At 40.1% G+C, this 21,411-nt stretch overlaps 1 protein-coding gene across 2 annotated transcripts in view; it reads left to right on the forward strand.

The window, feature by feature from the left end:
* The window catches only part of DDC (dopa decarboxylase), a 120,852-nt gene that overhangs the window by 20,061 nt on the left and 79,380 nt on the right, over positions 1-21,411 (forward strand). For both annotated transcript variants that reach the window (XM_053468142.1, XM_053468141.1), the window contains exons 5-7: positions 12,544-12,678; positions 19,614-19,757; positions 20,443-20,509. In XM_053468142.1, coding sequence (XP_053324117.1) covers positions 12,544-12,678; positions 19,614-19,757; positions 20,443-20,509 — 346 coding nt within the window. The remainder of the gene's footprint in view (positions 1-12,543; positions 12,679-19,613; positions 19,758-20,442; positions 20,510-21,411) is intronic.

The raw sequence follows: 21,411 nt of genomic DNA on the forward strand, positions 1-21,411 counted from the left end.
TATCTCACTATCTATATATCTATCTGTATATCTGTATATATGTGTGTAAGGGCAGTGTATGTGTATATGGGTGTTTATGCATACCTCCCAACATTATTTTTTTTATTTTTTTAAATCTCGAGGAACCGATACAAGCAATTTCACTTTACAATGTCGCACTTGCATTGCCACTTAAAACATGCTTTGTTTTTGTCAGCAGTCATGCACATTAAAAATAACCAACACATCGGATTGAATTACCAATGGACATAAGTGTAATTTCTGCTCTCTTTTGCTTCTGTGGCTGCTTGTATTAAATATATGATTACTAACACCAATCACACTCGTATCATGCACAGGCAGCCAGTACATGCTGGATCCTGGGCATCATAGAAGTGTGATTGCTGTTAGCAATTACACTTCTATCATGCCAAGTCAGCCAGTACATGCTGGAATCTGGGTGTCACGGATCTGGCTTGTCCGACCGACTACCTCCGCTGACTTGTGCTCCCTTAGCCTGGGACATCGCACTTTTCCCAGTTCCCCAGTCACTAGCCGAGACTCAGTATAGGGTAAAACCAAACGAAGACTGATTTATTTCTCACACACAGGGCTGGATATATCCAGCAAAACACACATTAACATAAAACAAGATATTGGGATACAAACCACCCCCTTAATCTGCCTCCCAGAGACAACAGGGGCAGTAACGGGATTAACAAAACAATGGGGGGGGGAGAGACTGATTTATAAAACATAATAATGCACCATGGGGTGGGGAGTCTGATATTAAATTAAGACAATGGCGGTCACTCCCTGGTGGCAGATCCTGGCTGTCTGCTGGAGAGATAATCCCCTCAGCCAGTGATAACATGATATACTGCTGGGGGGTAGCCACAGAAGTCCTTTACAAACCCAGGGCCCATAGTCAATAGGGAGGAGGCTGGCAGCCAGGCCTCTCCAGTGGAGAGTGATGGAGGGTTCCGTCACACTGGGTATGCCTGGGCACGATAGGAGTGTGATTGTTGTTAGTAATCGTATATATATTTAATATAGCAATGAGACTCCTATCATGCACAAGCAGCCAATACATGCACATAACCTCCAGCCTTCCTGTGCCCTGCCCCCCAATTTACACATCCATGCTATCACATGCATATTCATTCATTACAAACATTAATTCCCTCATTCACATATACTCATTCATACACCCTCCCCCACCCTTACCTGAACCGCAGATCTTCCGGTGCTGCTCGTAGACTTACGCAGGGGCACTGTCTCCCTCTGCGTTGCTCGCAGTCTGTTTGAACTTCTCTTGACCTGCCCAGGGGAACAGGAACGGAGTCACGTGAGGTGGCGCGCATTCAGGTGACTCCGCTGGGTTCCTGCGTCCCCTCGATGGAGCAAGAGACACTGCTGAGCAACACAGAGGGAAGCGGCAGGGCCCTTGCGGATTATTATTTTCAGTGTTTTTTTTTTTTTTGTTTTATTATTTTGCTGATAATGCTATTTTCGGCAGATACGTTTTTCGGTGCATCCCTACTGTCTTGGTGTCAGTGTGGCAGAGCCTGTCCTGGTGTGTGTGTCTGGGTGTCAGTTTGGCAGAGGCTGTCCTGGTGTGGGTGTCGGTGTGTCAGAGCCTGCCCTGGTGTGTGTGGGTGTAGGCATGGCAGAGCCTGTCCTGGTGTGTGTGTTAGGACATCTGTGTGGCAGAGCCTGTCCTGGTGTGTGTGTTTGGGTGTCGGTGTGGCAGAACCTGTCCTGGTGTGTATTTGGTAATCTGTTTCCTTGCACTTTACTTACTGTAGGATTAAATTTAACTATTTATCCAGAGATAAAATGCCCTCCTGAATTTGTGTAATGTAATTGATTACAGTGACAAAAGCATGCTGAAATATAACTAATAGACAACAAGAAATGGTATATTAAATTTGTCATAGTTTGGTTTAACAAAAAAAAAAGGGCTGCTCAGTCTTAAATGCCCGGGCCTATTTTTTGTCCTAGTCCAGGCCAATACAAGTATATTGAATGTAAAATAGACTGACCACATTCCTCGTTTTTTATACAGACAGCACGCAGGTTTCAATTTCTTTGACACGAAAATAATTGATATTTACAAAAACAAGTCAGACTTTAACCTGAAGCTATCTTTTATGAGCCACTTTATTGATTTTTTTTTCTACTCTTGCTAAAACTCTTGAGTGAAAAGGGCATTTCTGAGCCAGACTGTAATTACACTGTTGGTAAATGGTTGGTTGCTAAAATTGGCCCATAATTACATTTAAAAACCTTCATCATTCTGAGGCATCATTAACAGCTGCTGCTTCTGATGCAGCACTTGAATTGAGCATGGAGATAAAAGAAAACACTCATTGTTTATGAATACTGGCCTCTCATTTTATTTATATTTGATTTACCATAGCAACCAATAACCATTCCATTTGATTCAACAGTTGAAAAGCTGCAGTGGTGCCAAAGGTGAGGTATAACATAAAAAAGTATTTCAGAGGTAATTTATTTAAAAATAAAAAAAATAAATAAAATTTATTTAAAAAAAAAAAAGTATACTCTTACTGCTGAACATGACACAGTTATCTCTTCTGAAATGGTTTGATGCTACTGAAATATTATTTAAATAGTACACCTGTGAACACACAAATGCCAAATGTGTTCCTTCTGTGTTTGTTGCTTCTTCATATTTAAAATTTAAAATGTATATATTTATATTTTTTTGCATAAAATTAATGATAGAAAGTTTTTTTTCTATCTAACAGATGTAGGGAGTGTAGTAGCCTAATGAAATACCCCAATACTGGACATATTGCTTTTGAGATTCTGAGCCCACAGTTAATCTGTTCCGTAGTACAATCAGTAGTACATATATATATATATATATTATAGGAAGGCAGTGGGATGGGACAGTTTCATAAGGGTATTTTGCAAACAAATTTGGACTAGTCTCTGTGGGTCATATATACGTATGAATTATATGGTTCAGACAACTTGAAAAGAGAATTGCACTTAATGTTTATCCTTTAATTAAGGAGACATTTTGGCCAGACAGAGAGGGGGGGAGGTTGAAATTTAGAATTGTATTGTTGCATATTCCATTACAAAATATTATCATGTGGTGTCAAGAGGAATACCATGTCTGGATCACCAGTATTAAAACACGACGGCCGCTTTCAATCGCGGCTGGCCCACCGGGAAATTTCCCGGTATCCCCGTAGTCCAGTCCGGCCCTGGTGGGGAGATCCTTATTACAGTCATCTTCACAAACGAGATTAATGGTGTATACTCCATTTCATAGCATTCACATATGTCATCAGTGACAACGCCATGCATGGAACAACAGGTTAAAATATATGGCAACAAGACAGGTGGTTCATAAATGAAAGTTTTTGTTAAACTCACCTTGCTGGTAGGTCATATCATTCTGATGCAAAAATATATCAGAATTCTAATCCAGAGTTTCTCAAATTTGAAGGCATCAACAAAATATATCTAAATTGGTGAAAGGGTAATTTAAATTGCTTTGTGAATTATTATAGTACATTAATTAAGAATGTTTTTTAAAGTACAGCTCCTATTAGTGCTCCTACCCAGAAAGAGGCTAATCGTACAAACTGGTCCCTGGAAGCCATAGGAGGCTTCATCACAGCAAGAATCGTATTGGATGTACAAAATGAATATGTTGTCACCTAAAAGATTAAACAAGGAATAATCTCTGTTCTTCAGCTTTTATGATTGCTCATAATCTTACAATTTTAAATTCTATTTATATTATATATTGCAAGTTTAACGCTACAGATTTGATCGATTATAAGACAAGGTTTTTTTCAAATGCTCTGAAAAATATCCCTCGTCTTATAATCGGGGTCATCTTATAATCAGACCTCAAATAGAGGTCTGACTATGAGACTAAGATCCAGATCCCCCACAGCACTGCGGTAACCAGTGCTGCTGGAGCTTCTGACTCCCTGGTGTGTAGTCGGGGCAGCGGGTAAATGTCTACGCGATTCACGTAGGCAACATCTGCTGCAGCCGGAAGGAGGTGCCGTTAGTAGTGGGGGTTGTCTGCATCCATCGTGCAGACCTTCCCCGGCTGTCAGAGAGGACAGTTCCCCACAGCGCGTAGACGTCTACCCGCTGCCCCGATTACACACCAGAAGCACCTGTAAGTTTGGGGGGGTCTTAAATGGGGGGGGCATAAGGCATTTCTGTAGGCAGAGTTCTCTATGATATGCCTTTTAGCCCCCTTAATGCCACTTTGCCTCCAGGTATGCGTTTTAACCCTCTATACACAACTCTGCCTCCTGAAATGCCTTATGCCCCCCCCATTTAACACCCCTCCCCCAAACTTACCGGTGCTTCTGGTGTGTATCTGTCCCTAAACGTAAAAACATCAAGAAAAAAAAGGAGGGGTGGCAAGGGGGAAAAGGGAAAAAAAGAGGGGGAGTGAAAGGGGGGAAATGGAGAAGAGGAGAGAGGGTATTAAGAAAAGGGAAAAAGGGTGAGTGAAAGGGGGGAAATGGAGAAGAGGAGAGAGGGTATTAAGAAAAGGAAAATGTGTGGGCTACTACTCAATCCAGCATGCCCTCTTTTAAGGATCTCCTTTGCTTCGTCAGTGGACAGAAATGCTAGCCAGCATGCCCACACGCCAGTATAAGCTTACATCCTGTTGGAGGCTAGATGAACCTTTTCTTCCATATATAATTTCTTCCACCTTGGGCACCCAAAGGCGAAGGGTGGGACCTCTTCACGCTTCCAAAATATAACGCGCTGCATTAACAGTTAACAGGTAACAATACAAAGAAATAAGGGGTGGCCAGGGAACAAAGTCAAACAGTGCAGCAGGGGTTAAACAACAATACACCTCATGTTGTATAAAAGACACCAACAAAAAACAGGATAAACCTCGCGCAAGGATGACCAACAAACCTGTTAAACACCATGTGAAAACGTGGAGCAGCCAAGGAGAATAAAGAATCCAAAGACGTGGGCTTCAGCACCTTGGATCCATGGACTGACGTTTTTTATTTGTATTTATTACCTGCTATTATTAAAATAAAAGGAAAAAAAAATAAGAAATGCATTTTTCTCAATCATAATTTTTATGAAATATAAAAAAATGTTTACATGTGAATTAATATTTACTAGTAAAACTTTTTCCTATATAGTAGTCTTATATACAGGCTTTTTATTTTTTTCTAAATTAATATTCAAATTTTGGGGTGGTCCTGTTATAATCTAGGTCATTTTATAATCAAGCAAATATGAGTTGGTTTATGTAAAAGTATTCAATTTGATGGCTAAAAAAAACATTTTTTACTTTCAAGATGTTGTATGAACTGTGCTAGAATGTACCTTAGAACTTGATTATATTTGAACGTTTGTTTTTATGAAAGCATTGATTTTTTGCATATATATGTATATGACTAGCATTAGATGTGGATCCATTTTCATTTTAAATATAGATGGTTCATTAGTTAGGACATATGATGTTTAGGTGATTAGCTTTTGCTTTCCTTACCCTGCGGCATGTCAGTGTAATGGATACTACCACTAAACTGTGCTTCCTTAGCCCAGGACAACACTCAGGAACTCCACCAGCCAAGAACAGTAGAATCCAATGACAAATAGAGTGAAGCAATGATTCACTAGCAAATACTCTAAAAACAAGCCTTCCCAGATGAGTCGATGCTGTTATAGCTGCAAAGGGGGGAACCAACTACATATTAACCCCTTCAGTCCCCCATGGACATACAGTTACGTCCATAAAACGCATCTCAAGAAACCCATATGGACGTACCGGTACGTTGTGACCTTCTTGCAGCGGCAGGGATACATCCTGGACTCCCCTCTGTCAGAAGAAGCCGGCATTGCTGGCTTTCTGCTTGAGCGCCTGTAACAGCCGAGCGCCGGAAAACTGTTGCTATGTTAAATGCCTGGTCGCGTCCCTGCGGATATCACCCGGAACGTCATTGGAGGACAGGATATCCCTTACAGGATCTATCTAGACCCTGCTGGGATATCCGATCGCTCTGATTGACATTGTGATGTCTATGCTAGTCTATGGCGACCTGCATAGAGATCACAGCAGGATTGGTGCAGGGGGATTGCAGGGAAGAGAGTGAGAAACCATGTTTCTCAGTCTTCTCATATGATGAAACACAAATCAACACAAAAAGTGTTAGTGATTTTTTTTTAATCCCTAAAATAAAACAATAAATAATAAAAATAAAAAAAATAGTGAGCTAAGTGGTGTCATTGTGACATCACTGGCATTAATAACATGTTCAATAGGCCCCTTAGAGGACCTCTAACAATACTGCACTGATAACAGTGACATTTAAAAAAAATAAAAAATAGTGCCCAAATACCCCTGATAAGATAGTCTGGGTTGTCTGCTTAACATGGGTATTTATTGGTTTATTTGTTTAAAATTAGAGTTGCAATTCCATCATACCTAATGTAAAAATTCTATGGCTTTGTAAAAAATTTACACCTTATAGTATGTTCCCTATAAGTGCTGGGAAAGTATGAAAATTCTATATAAATTAGGTATTTCTGAAATCAGGACACCTGAATTGATTAACTTGGAGGGGATTTTCCATCACTTTACCTAATTTTGTGAGGATTCGGAGAGGAAAATATTTAAAAAAAAAAACAAAAGAAAGGTTTTTTTTCTAATTTTCACAAGTTTTATTAACTTTCTCATTCTAAATAATTTTCATCTAATTATCTAACTATGGTATCAAAAGAAAGCCCTCTCTCTCCTTGAAAAAAACAATATATAGTTTACATGGGTATACTATTTGCAGGAAAGGGGAATAATTGCTGAACCGACATACTGCAAAAATGGTAAAATTGCTCTGGGACTTGAGGTACCAAAACCCTCTGGGACTGAAGGGGTTAAAGTTTATGTATTTAGGATGCAATGCCATAAAAGTCCCTATTGGTGTAATGATCAGGTGTACCAATACTTTTGTCCATATACATATTAGGTCAGGTTAGGGAGACTGGATAGAGTAGGCATATTAGTGCTCTAGAGCTTAGATAACCCAGGAAGGCAGCTCACCTTCATTGGTTGATGCCAGACGAGCCCCCTGCTGGCGACCAATAGAGTCACTCTTACAGACCTTTAAATCCTGGTGCAATTCTATGGACTCCTGTGTTAAGTTTATTAACCCCTGCTATATTGCGAAAGTCTTAGGCTAGAAAACTGGCAGAAAACGGAGAAAAAGGAATATGAAGACCAGATACGAATATACGGCCAAAACGAACACTGGAACGGAGATATATAGAATACGAAGATTTTTTTCATCTGACGATAAATATGAAAACTAGCATGAAGCCGACGCCTTCTTCTCCTGTTCTCCCAGCCTGTCATTGCCCAGAGATAGTCTGCCTGCTTCTTGAGCTTGGAGTGTCTTCTCTGCTGACCAGTATGGTCCATGGATGGACCATTTTTGTTCATCCATTGTGCCTTACGGGTTGCTGCTCCAGGGGAGGTTTTCAGAACAGAAGGTTAAAAAAGTCTGACTTTTTCATGATGATTCAAAGTGTTCCAAGGGTTCAACTGCAACTTTCCTGATCCATGGCTTCTAACATAAATTAAGAATGGAAACATCTAAAAAGAAAGTTGAACATGTTCAAGAGGGCCAGGAAGCTCTTTACCTTTTATGAAGAAAATGAGCTCCCAGAAGTGGATGATGCTGTAGCTAAGGCTGCTAGGAAGGATAGTGCTTTCAATGGGAGATGCCTCCTACTTTTCTGACCTGATGGGTAGGAAGATGAAGGAAGTCCTGCATAAGTCTTTTGAAGCTGTTTCATCTATTTTGAGTGCCTGCATTGCTTCTGCCTCGGTAGCCCAGTCTTTGTAGATGTGGCTTAACCAAGCAGAAGATAACCTTGAGGTGGTTGTTTAAAGCAAGGATATTTTAAAGAATATGGCAACTATCAGCTTTTTATTGTGGACTTTATCTCTGCTGCTACCATTGAGAGTCTCGGGAGTGCTGCCATAGCCTCCACTTTATGAGTAGCTGCTCATAGAGCTCTCTGGTTTAGGGGCTAGTTGACTGACAGTTCCCAAGGAACTTTGTGCTATGCTTTTCTTAGGGAAGTAGCTTTTTTGGCCCTGAATTAGAATCTCTTCTGGAGGAAACAACTGAGGACAAGTTCTTTTCGCCTTAGAGAAGATTTTTTGTTAAGTCAAGACAGGGTCCCTATAGAAATATTTTCTTTTGAGGATTCAAACGGAGCATCAAAGTTCCAGACCAAGCAGAGATAAGCCTTACAGCAGAGGTTAGGTGACAAGTCATTCTCTGTTAGCTTATGACACTGGGTCCTTAATGGTGGGAGGCCATCTGAGTTTTGGTCATTCCCATTCATATGGAGCATCAAAGATTTCTCAGATCTACAGTATCAGATCAACTTGGTGCTGGGGACTCTTTAGAAGCTGGGTTTGATTTGTAAACTTCCAAAAGTCATAACTGGTACCATGTCAGCAGCTGGGGTCCTGGGACTATTATTTGATTCCAGAGAAGGGAAGGCGTTTCTTACAGAAAACAAAATTTCGGTATTGAAGGCTGCAGTTCACCAGAAGAAGGTGTTGCTATGCTTTGGCATGTCCACACTTGGATTTATGGTAGCCTTCAGATTATAAGAGTTTTGGACACTGGCACAAATGCATCCTTTCTAGACCTTCCTGTCAATAAGATAGGACAAATAACTTTCTTCCTTGGATACCAGCGTATCTATTGCCAACTGGGTATCTGTCATTACAGATACTAGTGCGACAGGGTGTGTGGGGAAGGGTGCATTGTGGAAACAAAGTAACACATGAATGTTGGCCAAGGCGTATTCAATGTTGTTTCTTAAATTATCATGATCTGTTTAATGTCTGAAAAGCATTAAGGCATTTCAGTATCTTCTAAGAGGCTACTCAGTAAAGATCTGTTCTAAAAACACTTACGTTGCCGCATACTTGAACAGGCAAGATGGCACAGACCTTGCTTATTCTGAGACTCATCACATAAAACATCAGCTGTCCATATTCGAGAAGTCCTAAATACCACTGCAGACTTCATGAGCTGTTATCTAGTTCTTCTATGGGAGTAGAGCCTATAGCTAGATGTCTTGGGGCCTCGTCTTCTATTCCAACTAACAGACATTGAAGTTGACAGCGTGGTTTTTTGAAAAGCAGCTATTAACCAGCAAGGGATTATCAAATCCTGGTCACCTCACGTTCAATCTAACAATTTTAGTGGATTTATAGCCTTTATTAACCTTTAAAATAAAATGCCTTTATCTTCGTGCTTCTGCTTTTTAAAGTTTTATTATAGTCAGGGCCGGCCCAAGACATAATGCCACCTGGGGCGAAGTTTTAAACTTTGCCGACGCCATTATCTACCCTACCCCTCCCCCCTTTGTACTTACCTTTACTTTAAACAGTCCTGCGGCGGGTCTACCTGCTCTGCCACGGTGCCGTCTTGTAATGCTGAGCGCCGGAAATTGACGTCACTTCCGGCGCTCAGCATTACAAGCCGACACCGAGCTAGAGGGCTCCCAGAGGAGAGGGGCGCCGAGCGGGTAAGCGAAAACCACTAGACGCCCCTCTCTCCTCCGGTTTAAAAAAAAAAAAAAAAAAAAGCGCTTGGGGCGGCAAAGTGCCGCCTCTTCAAAAGTGCCGCCTGGGGCAATTGCCCCACTCGGCTCCATTGTAGGGCCGGCCCTGATTATAGTTAACGACCTTATTAACCAAATGCTCTTTTTTTCTTCAGCTTTAAAGTACTTTATATATACAGCACTGTATTTAATGCTCAGATAAAAATGTATCCCCTTTCAAGACAAGCATCTTTAATTCCTTAACAACCAATGACGTGCCTGGCGTCACGGAAACGGAAAAGCAGTCACTTAACCTCCAATGAAGTGCCTGGCACGTCATGGCATTAAATGAGTATTAACAGGTATCGAGGCATTCAGCAACACCAAGATCGGAATCAGAGGCCATGAACATCTGCCATACACTGTATGGCAGCGGACGCCCATTTTAAAAGAGTAACTGAAATGCCTTAAAAGCGAGGCATTCAGCGACATCGAACATCCACCCCAGGATGTCCTTTAAAAAAACAAAAGTTTCCAAGAGGGTCTCCAGACCCTCCTGAGAACTCTGCAGGTTGAATACAGGTACTGCATTTAAAAAAAAAATTGAATGATTTTATGAGGTAAATCGGAGTGGCCAGGTTGAAAGATGTCCCAAGTAGGGCATGGGCACAGACTGACCTAAAAGAAAAAAAACATACTTCCCAAATGTGGCCTTTTAGACCCAAACAACCCAAAAAACCCATGCATGTGTGGTATCACTGTACTCAAGAGATTTTGCTGAACACATATTAAGGGGGTGTTTGACAGTGACATATACCCAGAGCTGTAAATTCACGCCTGAAGTACAATGTGTGTGAAAAAAATACCACCACAAATTTTGACAAAGGCTGGTGGTAAAATTAGTGTATGGAAAGTGTTAAAATATCACCATTTGAAATACCCTGGGGTGTCTAGTTGTCACGGAAGCCTCCATGACTTGGGGGACGCCTGGAGGCTGTATTTCCCATTATAGATGGTGGACCCCTGGATTGCATTACATACTTCCAGCAGACGACAGTGGACACTAATTGCAGTGCAATATCTGGTTCCCTTGCTTGGATTTATATTTGTCACCCTGTACCTGAATAGGGGTACAGGGTGGCAACAGTGAGACAGCCAGAGCTCTCTAGATCTCAGTTTCCCCCGTCCTCCTGGCTGCCTGACCAAAATTATTGGTTCTGATGGCAGGATTGTGTAAATTGGTGTGGTTTTCTGTTATAACTAATTTGCATATGATTTGATAAAAAGAATGTTTTATACCGTATTTGCTCAATTATTAGACGAGGTTTTTTTTCAGAGCAAATGCTCTGAAAAGTACCCCTCGTCTTATAATCGGGGTCGTGTTATAATCAGACCTCAAATAGGTCTGCCTATGAGACGACTAAGATCCTGATCCCCCGCTGCTGCAGGGGACCTGGATCCTCCTGTCTATCCCCCCCGCCCCACTTACCGGTGCTTCTTAGTCCCCGGCGTGCAACTTACGCTGCAGCCGGAAGGAGGTGTGGCTAGTAGCGGGGGTTGTCTGCGTCCATCGCGCAGACCTTCCCCAGCTGTCAGAGATCAGAGTTCCCCGCACCGCACCATTTCACCGCATCTGACAGTCGGGGAAGGTCTGCGCGATGGACGCAGACAACCCCCGCTGCTAGCCACACCTCCTTCCGACTGCAGCATGAGTTGTCTACGCGAATCGTAGAGCTCTACACGCTGCCCCGGCTACATGACAGGGGAGTCAGAAGCACCGGTAAGGCATATCATGGGGCACAGTGGCATATAGGGTTAAAAGGCATATCATGGGGCACAGTGGCATTTAGAGGGTTAAAAGGCATATCATGGGGCACAGTGGCATATAGGGGGTATAAGGCATTTCTGGGGCAGATGTGCATAACTGGGGGGGCAGGTTGGAAAACAGAAGGAAATAAAACCACAATATTTTTCTCAATCATAGCTTTTATTAAAAAAAAAATAGTTTTCATGAATTAACATTTACTGGTAAAACTTTTTTCCTGTAGGGTCATCTTATATTCAGGCTTTTTCTTTTTTTCCTAAATTAATATTCAGATTTGGGGGGTCGTCTTATAATCAGGGTCGTCTTATAATCGAGCAAATAAGGTAAGTATTTGTATGGCAAATAGTATGGGGCTGGTCTCCAAATGTTTCCAGGGCTGCTTTTTATTCCCAGTCCGGCCCTGTAGGGAAGAGTCTGGCAACTACAGGCCAGTAAGTCTTACATCTCTAGTGGGAAAATTAATGGAAACTATGTTAAAGGATAGGATTGTTGATCATCAGAAGTCACATAGGTTTCAAGATCAGAAACAACATGGGTTTACCTTGGGAAGATCATGTAAAAACTAATCTTATTGATTTTTTGGTAAGTAAGGCCTTTGACACTGTCCCACATAGAAGACTTTTAAATAAACTGAGTTGTGTATATTCAGAGCAACGTTTTGTTACCAGTAGGGTACCTCAGGGATCATTACATGGACTCATTCTCTTTAATATCATGATAGAAACATTTAAATACTTAAAAGAAGTCAACATGATAAAGAAGGTTTATTTAAAGGAGAAATAGTACCACAACAAGAGGACATAGTTTTAAGCTAGAGGGGCAAAGGTTTAAAAGTAACATCAGGAACTATAACTTTACTGAAATGGTAGTGGATGCATGGAATAGCCTTCCAGTACAAGCATGGGATAGACATAAGGCTAAGCTAGATATAAGATAAAGCCAAGGAGGAAAACATTCAGAGGTTGGGCAGACTGGATGGGCCAAATCTGCCATCACTTTCTATGTTTCTCTCTCTTAGAGAAACACATTACCCGAGATGATGTTTTGTTCAGAGGCCAAGGTAACAATTTTAGAATTGCAAACCACATTTAAGACTATTGAGACTGACGTACAAGTTTCCATTTTTCCAGGGTACTGCAAGTGAAGCAACATTAATGGCACTACTTGCAGCAAGAATGAAAGTAACTAAACGGCTGAAGTCAGAAAATCCTCGATTAACTGAAGCAGAAATTTTAAGTCGAATGGTGGCCTACTCTTCAGACCAGGTTTGTAATTTTACTGGCATTATACCACAATTAATCTTTTAGGCTAGTACATACCGTGCATTGTTGCAAATATCAGTTACCTGTGACTGGTGACACTGTTTACAATAATATGAATATCATGTCGATTTGGCAGATTGTATTATTTAGTAATGTTACTAAAATTCCTCAGTTGATGCATTGTTTGTGTTGAGATCCCAATAAATGTTTTTTGCTTAGGGCCCCTAAAATCCACCCCAAAAGAGCATTAAATTAATCAATTGGTTGTAAAAAATACACATTAACCCCTTGATGACAATTGACGTGCCAGGACCGCCATGGCTTTAAACGGGTGCAGAAACCGATCTAAGTTCAGTTTCTGCACCCAAACAGTGTTGCTGTAATGCCTCTATGTCGAGGCATTCAGCAATACCGAGATCGGCATCAGGGGCCATGTCTGGCCTCTCCCCGGGCTTCAACGTCCGGCATACGGTGATCAACGATAGAGAGGCATTCAGGAACAGCGAACACCCACCCCAGGACATGCTGTGACTGCTCCGGAGAGGGGTCACAACCGTCACTGCGAGTGATTTTGCCACTGGCAAGATGACGGCGCTTTGGGAAAGTTTCCAAAAGGGTCTCTTCAAAGCCTCTTGAGAACTCTGGCTCCACGTGCAGGATGAATACAGGTACTGCATTTGTGAGCCAGTGCTAAAATTAGGAAAGGTTTAAAATACTGGCATGTTAGATGCCCATTGGGTCTCTACTTTTTAAAAATGTATGATTTGATGAGGTACATTGAATTGTTCAAAAATGTCCCAATTAACACAGGGTGGAGGATGACCACATCTCAAATTTCCAGTTTGAAAAATTAACACATCCCAAATGTTGCCTTTTAGCCCGCAAAAAAACCCGACAAACCCATGCAAGTGGGGTATCACTGTACTCAGGAAATGTTGCTGAACACATATTGGGGTGTTGTGTGACAGTGACATATACCAAGACCTGTAAATTCATACCTAAAGTATGTGTGTGGGAAAAATACACACAAAAATACTACTGTAAACTGTGACAAAGGCTGGTGGTACAAATAGTGCATGGAAAGAGTTAAAATACCAGCATTCTTCCTTACACAACTGTTTAGGCACAGCCATATTCCTAAAATGCCTAATGTGAACAGCTCTCTTGAGGTCATTTCACAGCATCCCTAAGGAGTTAAGATCTGGGCTCTGATTGAGCCATTAAAACCATTCTGTAGCAGAGTAGTCTTGATGTATAGGGTCATTGTTATACTGCATTACTTGGATTCATCTTGGCTGGGTGCCCATTTATAGAAAGAGTACTCACACTAATAAATTGTCTCAATTTTTCAATAATTTCTTTAACATATGTACCAATGAATATGAAAACTATTTGAGATTACACTGTTTTGCTTTGCAAATTAACAATTCTTTATTGTAGGTCTTCTGAGATTTTTTTTTCTTTTTATGAGGCATTGTTCACATCAGCAGATGCTTCTTTAGAATAGCAAATTAAAAATGTTTGAGGTTTTTTTTTTTTTTATGTCAAAGTAGCTCTAAAGCACACCTCCAATTCGGTTTCATTGATTGCTAACTCCAATTAGCTTCTATTTAAGTGACTAGTCTAGGGGTTGGCATATTTGTTTTCCAACATTTTTATTATTATTATTTATTGTTGTATATAGCGCCATCAAATTCCGTAGCGCTGTACAATGGGTGGACAGGACATAACAAGTAGTATGTAACATAACAAATTGACTAACAGAGACAACAGGTGAGGAGGGCCCTGCTCAATTGAGCTTACAATCTAGAGGAATGTAAATGGTTGAATGATATATTCAATATGAACTAGAAATGACAGACTAAAACAAACTGATACATTAGGTAGAGAGGGACCTGCTTACAATCTAGAGGGAATGGGGTCGGGATAAACATAAGGTATTCAGAAAGGGGAGAGGTAGTGTGGAGTTGTATTAGTGGCAGTAAGTTCTAGTTACTGAGATATGCTTCTCTGGGAGGATGAAAGCTGGAGGTTCAGTGAAAGTAGGTGTCACAAACTAGGTCCATACATACGACTGTAAAGACCCAGAGCGCCCAAAGATTGTGTTCAGGAGTTACAGTGCAGTAGCGGAGTTGGACAGGGCCTGGTGCAGGGCTACTGCACACTCCCGGTGGGCATCTAGAGTTGTGCAGCCACATACCCGCACCCTGACATAGCAGCAGATGATGGCAGAACAGAGCAGAACTTGGAGATATCCTGCAGGCACCCTGGAGCAGGCATGAGACATAGCACTGGAATCATGTGCAGGATGCTGCAGGCTGGAAGTAGGGAAGCTAAGCAGAGTATATAGCAGAAACATAAGCAAGGGACAGGGAGACCAAGCAAGAAACATAACCAGACAAGACATACACAATACTGGGCACAACAGGGAACAAGACAAGGAATACTCAAGATTCGACATGAACAAGACAGGACACCCCTCTACCAGGGTTACGAGACAGGACAGCCCTCTACCGGGGTTATGAGACAGGACACCCCTCTACTGGGGTTACGAGACAGGACACCCCTCTACCGGGGATACGAGACAGGACACCCCTCTACCGGGGATACGAGACAGGACACCCCTCTACCGGGGATACGAGACAGGACACCCCTCTACCGGGGATACGAGACAGGACACCCCTCTACCGGGGATACGAGACAGGACACCCTTCTACCGGGGATACGAGACAGGACACCCCTCTACCGGGGATACGAGACAGGACACCCCTCTACCGGGGATACCAGACAGGACACCCCTCTACCGGGGATACCAGACAGGACACCCCTCTACCGGGGATACAAGACAGGACACCCCTCTACCGGGGATACAATACATCACAGACTGAGACACATACATACATGAACTAGCCGAGGACTATATGATAACTATTGGAGATTCCATCGCATCTTATGGCCATAGTATGCTTAGCCCACCACTATGCCAAAGTACTCCAATGATGGTGGGTCCTAAGGCTAAAACCTGCCTACAGAGGAAATAAACATGAACTCCAAACACATATCAGAGAAACATACCTGTAGACTGCTGCCTGAGACAAACAGAACACATGGGTGGGGCACACCTTATAAAGGAAACAGAGCTGAAGCAAAGAGCAAGACTGGAATCAAGGAATCAGAGGTTCAGGACAGAACATACAGAAATCCAGAAATGGACCAAATTGTGTAGGTTGAGTATTTTGTTTTGATGGCAGAAATGTTTAGAAGAGCAGTATTGTGGTACATGGATTTTAAAAACTAAACAGTAACTCAATGGTAATGAAGTTTGAAAACTAGTTGTACACCTTTATATTTGAAACAAGGTTATTGTGTATCTATTTCTTCCTGAAAGAAATTGTGTTACCTTCAGAGCATGGTCTAGCTTTTTTTTGCTCCACTATTGCTAGCCAACATGGGGCACTGCATGGGTAGTTTAGGAGAGAAGTGTAGACAGAACAATTTTGACCTCATCGCTATTCAGTTATTCCACAAACTCTTACGGGATAGAAAATAACCTTCAGAGGAAGACACACTTGGAACAGGAAATACTGACAGAGGGTGTCAGGAAAGCACATAGGTGATGCTCAGAGGGCAGTGAAGCAGAGAAATACACAGGCATGGAAAAACTTAAAAAAAAAAATAATAAAAAAAAATATAGCTTTTGACTGGTATTCCCATCATGTTTAGATAAATGTCCTTAGTATAATGAGAGTTGTGTACAGTAGTTTGAGTACCAAGAGTTGCTCATTCTAGAAGTCAAAATAGGTGAATATGATTTTTGTAGTAGTAGTGAAGATTGGTGTGTGCTATTTGACTCTCATCATACTCAGCTTTTCTGAATTTATATAGTTGCCATTCAGTCTTAACTAAAAGTTACTTGATAAGGACTGATTTTAGAGTAATGAAAGTTAGATAAGTAGACAATTTAGTAAAATAGAACCTTGTTATTTACTTGTTCCATACTTCAATGATGGTAAATCAGGCTGATGCTGGTTTAGCACAATGGAGTTGTGAAGAACAATATTTATTTGAGCACTGGGGCACATGCATGGGCTTCCGGAGGTAGGCACTTGCCCAACCTGGCCCACTCGAGCAGCAGCAGAGAAGGGAGAAGCTGTAGGCTCTTTAGTATAGGTTCATTAGACATAGAAAGCAGAAAAACACCTGTTAGTCCCAGGAGTGTGCAGAAATAGGTTTTATTTGATTCTGCTGCTGTGAAATGAGCATCTCATGATTCTAAACCATCCATTTGGATGTCTAAACATGAGAAATGTAATAACAGCACTTCGAGTGCCATATTTTAGCCAGAACTGCTGCACTCCTTTGTGTCACTTTTTTATTACCCTCTAACTCCCCTCTTTTTGTAATAGTGCAGAATGTTTGCTGTGCATCTTAGAGCTACACTACACAATTTTTCTTGACTGCAACTCTCATGATGTTAAGCAAGCAACAATGCTAGTTGATTATTGTGAGAATAGTAGCTAGTAATTGTAGATTGGGCTTGGGGTGGGGGGCTACACCAAATCTACAGTCCATACACAAACTTGTTGACTGCATCATAAAAATATTCAAAATATTCAATCAGCCATATTAGTAGCTGAACTTCATGGGAATTGTAGTTATAGACTGGGGTTGTCATGGTAAACAATACACACTAACCTTTTGATGTTGACTGCAGAACGCATGATATACAGTCAACCATTACTGGCAGAGCACCATTTTTCCTATTAATGGGTATCTGACATTTGCCTCCCCCCAGGAAACCCCTCTCCTGAGCCAACAAAGGTAGACAATGGGGGAGCTAGGGAGGCATTGGGAAAAGTGTGTGGGGGGATATTTTCCCCCCTGGAAAAAATCCTGCAGGCACCATACCTGGGAAGCACCGCTTCTCCGGGTCAACACCCGAATCCTCCAGGTTGCAGGAGTGGTGCCTTGACATGCCCTGCTCCCCGCCCATTAACACCCTTTAAATGGGGGTGTTTCCCACTGATATAAGCAGGACCGCCCACCAACGCCAGTGGGACCACCCACCGACATCAGCGGGACCGCCCACTGACGTCAGTGGGCAGCCTTGGCCGCAAGGGAAGGCTACGAGTAGCCGGAGTGAAGAAGTTCCCAGGTATGATGGGCACATGTCTACCATTGGGAGGCCAGACCAATTTAACTGCTTACGCTTCACCCAGGAAAACCTATGTATTATACCTATCTTAATTTTTCAGGACAAATAAAGCTACTCATAGATACATGGTTTAGGACAAACAGTACCTCACACAACATAACGGTAACATACAACAAAAAATAAATCTGTAAATGTAAAAATTGTCCATGTTTTGAATAAAATTATTAAGTCTCACACACATAACATGGAAAAAGATGAGCACACAAAAATACACACACAACATGGAAAAAGATGAGCAGTAAGATGACCATTTGATTAAATTGATCCATTAAAATAAAGTTTATTTAATGTTATGTTGTGGTACATAGGTCTTAATGTATAGCCAAATAAAACAACATAAAATAACATAATTGTGAAACTTAACTGTTCCTGATAAAATCTTTTGTATAAACTATATTCTGGCCATATATAGTTGTTAACATAAAAATATTAAGAAATTGTTTTTTTATGTGAAATGTCAGTTCCATATAATGCAAGCAATATATATAATATAATTTTTTTTTTTAAATGTCAAGAACGTATTAATGGCTATTCTATTGCTACTAGTCAAATAGTAAATGTATGATGGGGCTAAAGCAGCCTTTGGTTTCTGTGTACTCTCCTCAGTATTAGAAATAAGATCAGGTTGGGTGTGTTTAAAATGCTTTAGGCTAAAAGGGCTTGAGTGATTGTGTTATTTTCATTTCCTGAAAGGGCAGCTCTTCAGCTGCAGGGCTCCTGCTGTGCAAATTTAGAGAGAGATGGTTTTTGTGTTGAATGCTTGATAAGAAATGGAAAGTGACAGATCTCACTGAATGCAGAAGGTCAGGGGGATTTTAGTCATCACAGTAGTACAGATTAATATCAAGACCTTAAAGCATTGAGCACTACTATCCTTGTTTTTCCTGAGGAAAAGCACTGATAATAACAGAATAAGATTTTTCTACATATTTATCTACATGGCACAGAATTAAAACTTTGTTCTTTCTAGTGGCAAATAATGTAGAAATAGCATTTGATTTCTAATCTTTCTAAAAGTATATAGTATTTAAAGATATATATTATTAATACCTTTCTGCTGGATCTGTCGTGACAATGCAAAAACAAACATTCTTAACAAAAGACCTATCAAGCTAAAAGTCATTGATATTTGAAGACATTATGCTTTTCTGCTGACAAGACACAGATCTGCCCTGCTATTTAGCTTGTTTGTAAAATGTTGTATCTCAGAGCAGAAAACAGTATTAGGCATATTCTCAGAATTTTAAAAATTAACACTGTTGCGATGTCTTTCTGGAGGTGCACATATTCTGCACTACCAATTATGTGCAACAGATTATTTAGTATCAAACAAGACAATAAGTGTAGTTAAATAAAAACATGAAACCTTTCCAAATATACCTGGTCATATGTGCTTTGTGGAATCTGATTTTAAAATGTAATTGAGTGATTTTGGATCAAATCCTATAAAAGTCATATGGACAGGTAATCAAATTTTATGTAGTGTCAACTGTTATAAAGCAAATATTTTTAAGTCCTAAATTTCATTTAGTGGAAAAGTCATAACTTGGCAAAAAGATCACAGGTTTTCTTGCAAACCTCCAAATGCAATTAAATGAGCATGTTGATCTGGTGTAGATTCCTCCTCTAACCCATCCTTCTTCTTTACAGCATGTACAGACCATGGATTGCTGTATCTAACTAAATATTTAATAATGCCCGTATGAAATATCTTTAATTTTAGGCTCATTCATCTGTAGAGAGAGCTGGACTTATAAGCGGTGTAAGGATGAAGAAGATCCCATCCAATGGGAAGTTTGAAGCTCGCGGGCAGGCTCTAAAAGATGCATTACAGGAAGACAAAGCAAACGGGCTCATTCCGGTGTTTGTAAGTAAATAAGTGGAAATTATGTATTGGCCATGGAATTCACAGAACTGAGTTCTACCCAGTCCAAACAGTATTACTCACTTTTATGGAACAAAAGGGTGTTCCTATACATGACTACACTACTGGATAACTCATCCCTTTCAAGTATCCCTATTTGGTACGCAAATCCCCTGCTAGCTATTCCTCCTTTATGTCCCTTTATTCTAGGAGGGAAGTGACACAAATGTGTGTATAAACAACAGAAGATGTTTCAATCCAGAGCCAGTGATATAGAAAAGATTAATATCCTTTTTTTTTTCTTCAAGAATAGGTAAAAGAAAATTTCTTAACTTTACATATTTTTATATTTTAGCCCTAACAAATATTGGGAAATATATCAATATCGTTTTTTTAGAGGAAATCCCTATTTATCAAGTCCTGTGGTAAATGACAAGGACGGAAACTACAATGGAGACACTGCAAAAGTGCGGGAAATACTTCCATCACCAAGTATAAAATTAAAATGTCCTTAAGGTGGTAATTATTTTTGGCAAAAGATTGCCTACTAATATAAAATATCATCATTGGTTACCTTACAATGTGTTATGTGTAGAGACATTTGTTTTCATATAAAATAAAAAATAAAAATACTTGGTATAAATGTCTAATTATTCTGTTATCACACAGATTTCTAATTATTTTTTAGTTTTGTGCCACACTTGGAACAACAGCCTCCTGCTCGTTTGATAACTTAATGGAACTGGGTCCTATATGTAAGTGTTACCCACATGAATTTAGTAATGGCAATGTTTTTATGTATTTGCATATTTGTTTATATATTTGAAAAAATTCACACTATTCACAAAATTCGCAATATATTGTGAAAAAAATATTTCCCATGGATTATATGTTTCTGTAATTTTTCATCAGTAATGACAATTACAAAAATATGGCTTATTTATAGGTGGTAATAGTATGAGAATAACCTATTTTTCTCTTAACCTCTACATGGAAAGTCTTTTCTGTCTAATTATCTCTGTCAGAATGAAATTATCATACCTTGTGGACTACTGTAAAACCTTGGGCATTATGTATACAGTATTTAGATATTGTAAAGATTAGAGCAAACAAGAAAACCATCTTGTCCTAATTTGTAAATTTATAATAACTATTAACTGTGTAAAAATTAAATGTATTATAATATCATTAATTTATAAATAAATGAAACAAATGTAAAATTACACGATTTTACAAAAAATACATTATAAAACAATGCAGGCTAAAACAGTGGTCATGTGGCTCTATAGAATAGGTCAGTTTGAACCACTACACCTCTGTTATGATACAAGCAGCAATCAGGGGATAATAATGGCAAAACACAGAGGGGATAATATTTATGCAATCCTGGTTCTGATTCACAAGTGGCATATAACAACATTTTGCTTTTTTAGGTTGGACTCTGGAGATAAGTAAAAGTATGAGTAACCAATATCTTGTGATATATTCAATCATTTGTATTTTAGTGAAAATCCTGAATAAAAATAAATTTTCGAAGAAACAGTTTTATTGTTTAAGGTTTTCAGGTATCTACATAATTACCATCTGAATGTGTTCTAGCTGTGTACGTTTAGCCCATTCTTATAATGCTGCTTGTCACAAACAAAATAATGGCTTA

The sequence above is a fragment of the Spea bombifrons genome, chromosome 5 (assembly GCF_027358695.1).
Source record: "Spea bombifrons isolate aSpeBom1 chromosome 5, aSpeBom1.2.pri, whole genome shotgun sequence".
Lineage (NCBI taxonomy): Eukaryota > Metazoa > Chordata > Amphibia > Anura > Pelobatidae > Spea > Spea bombifrons.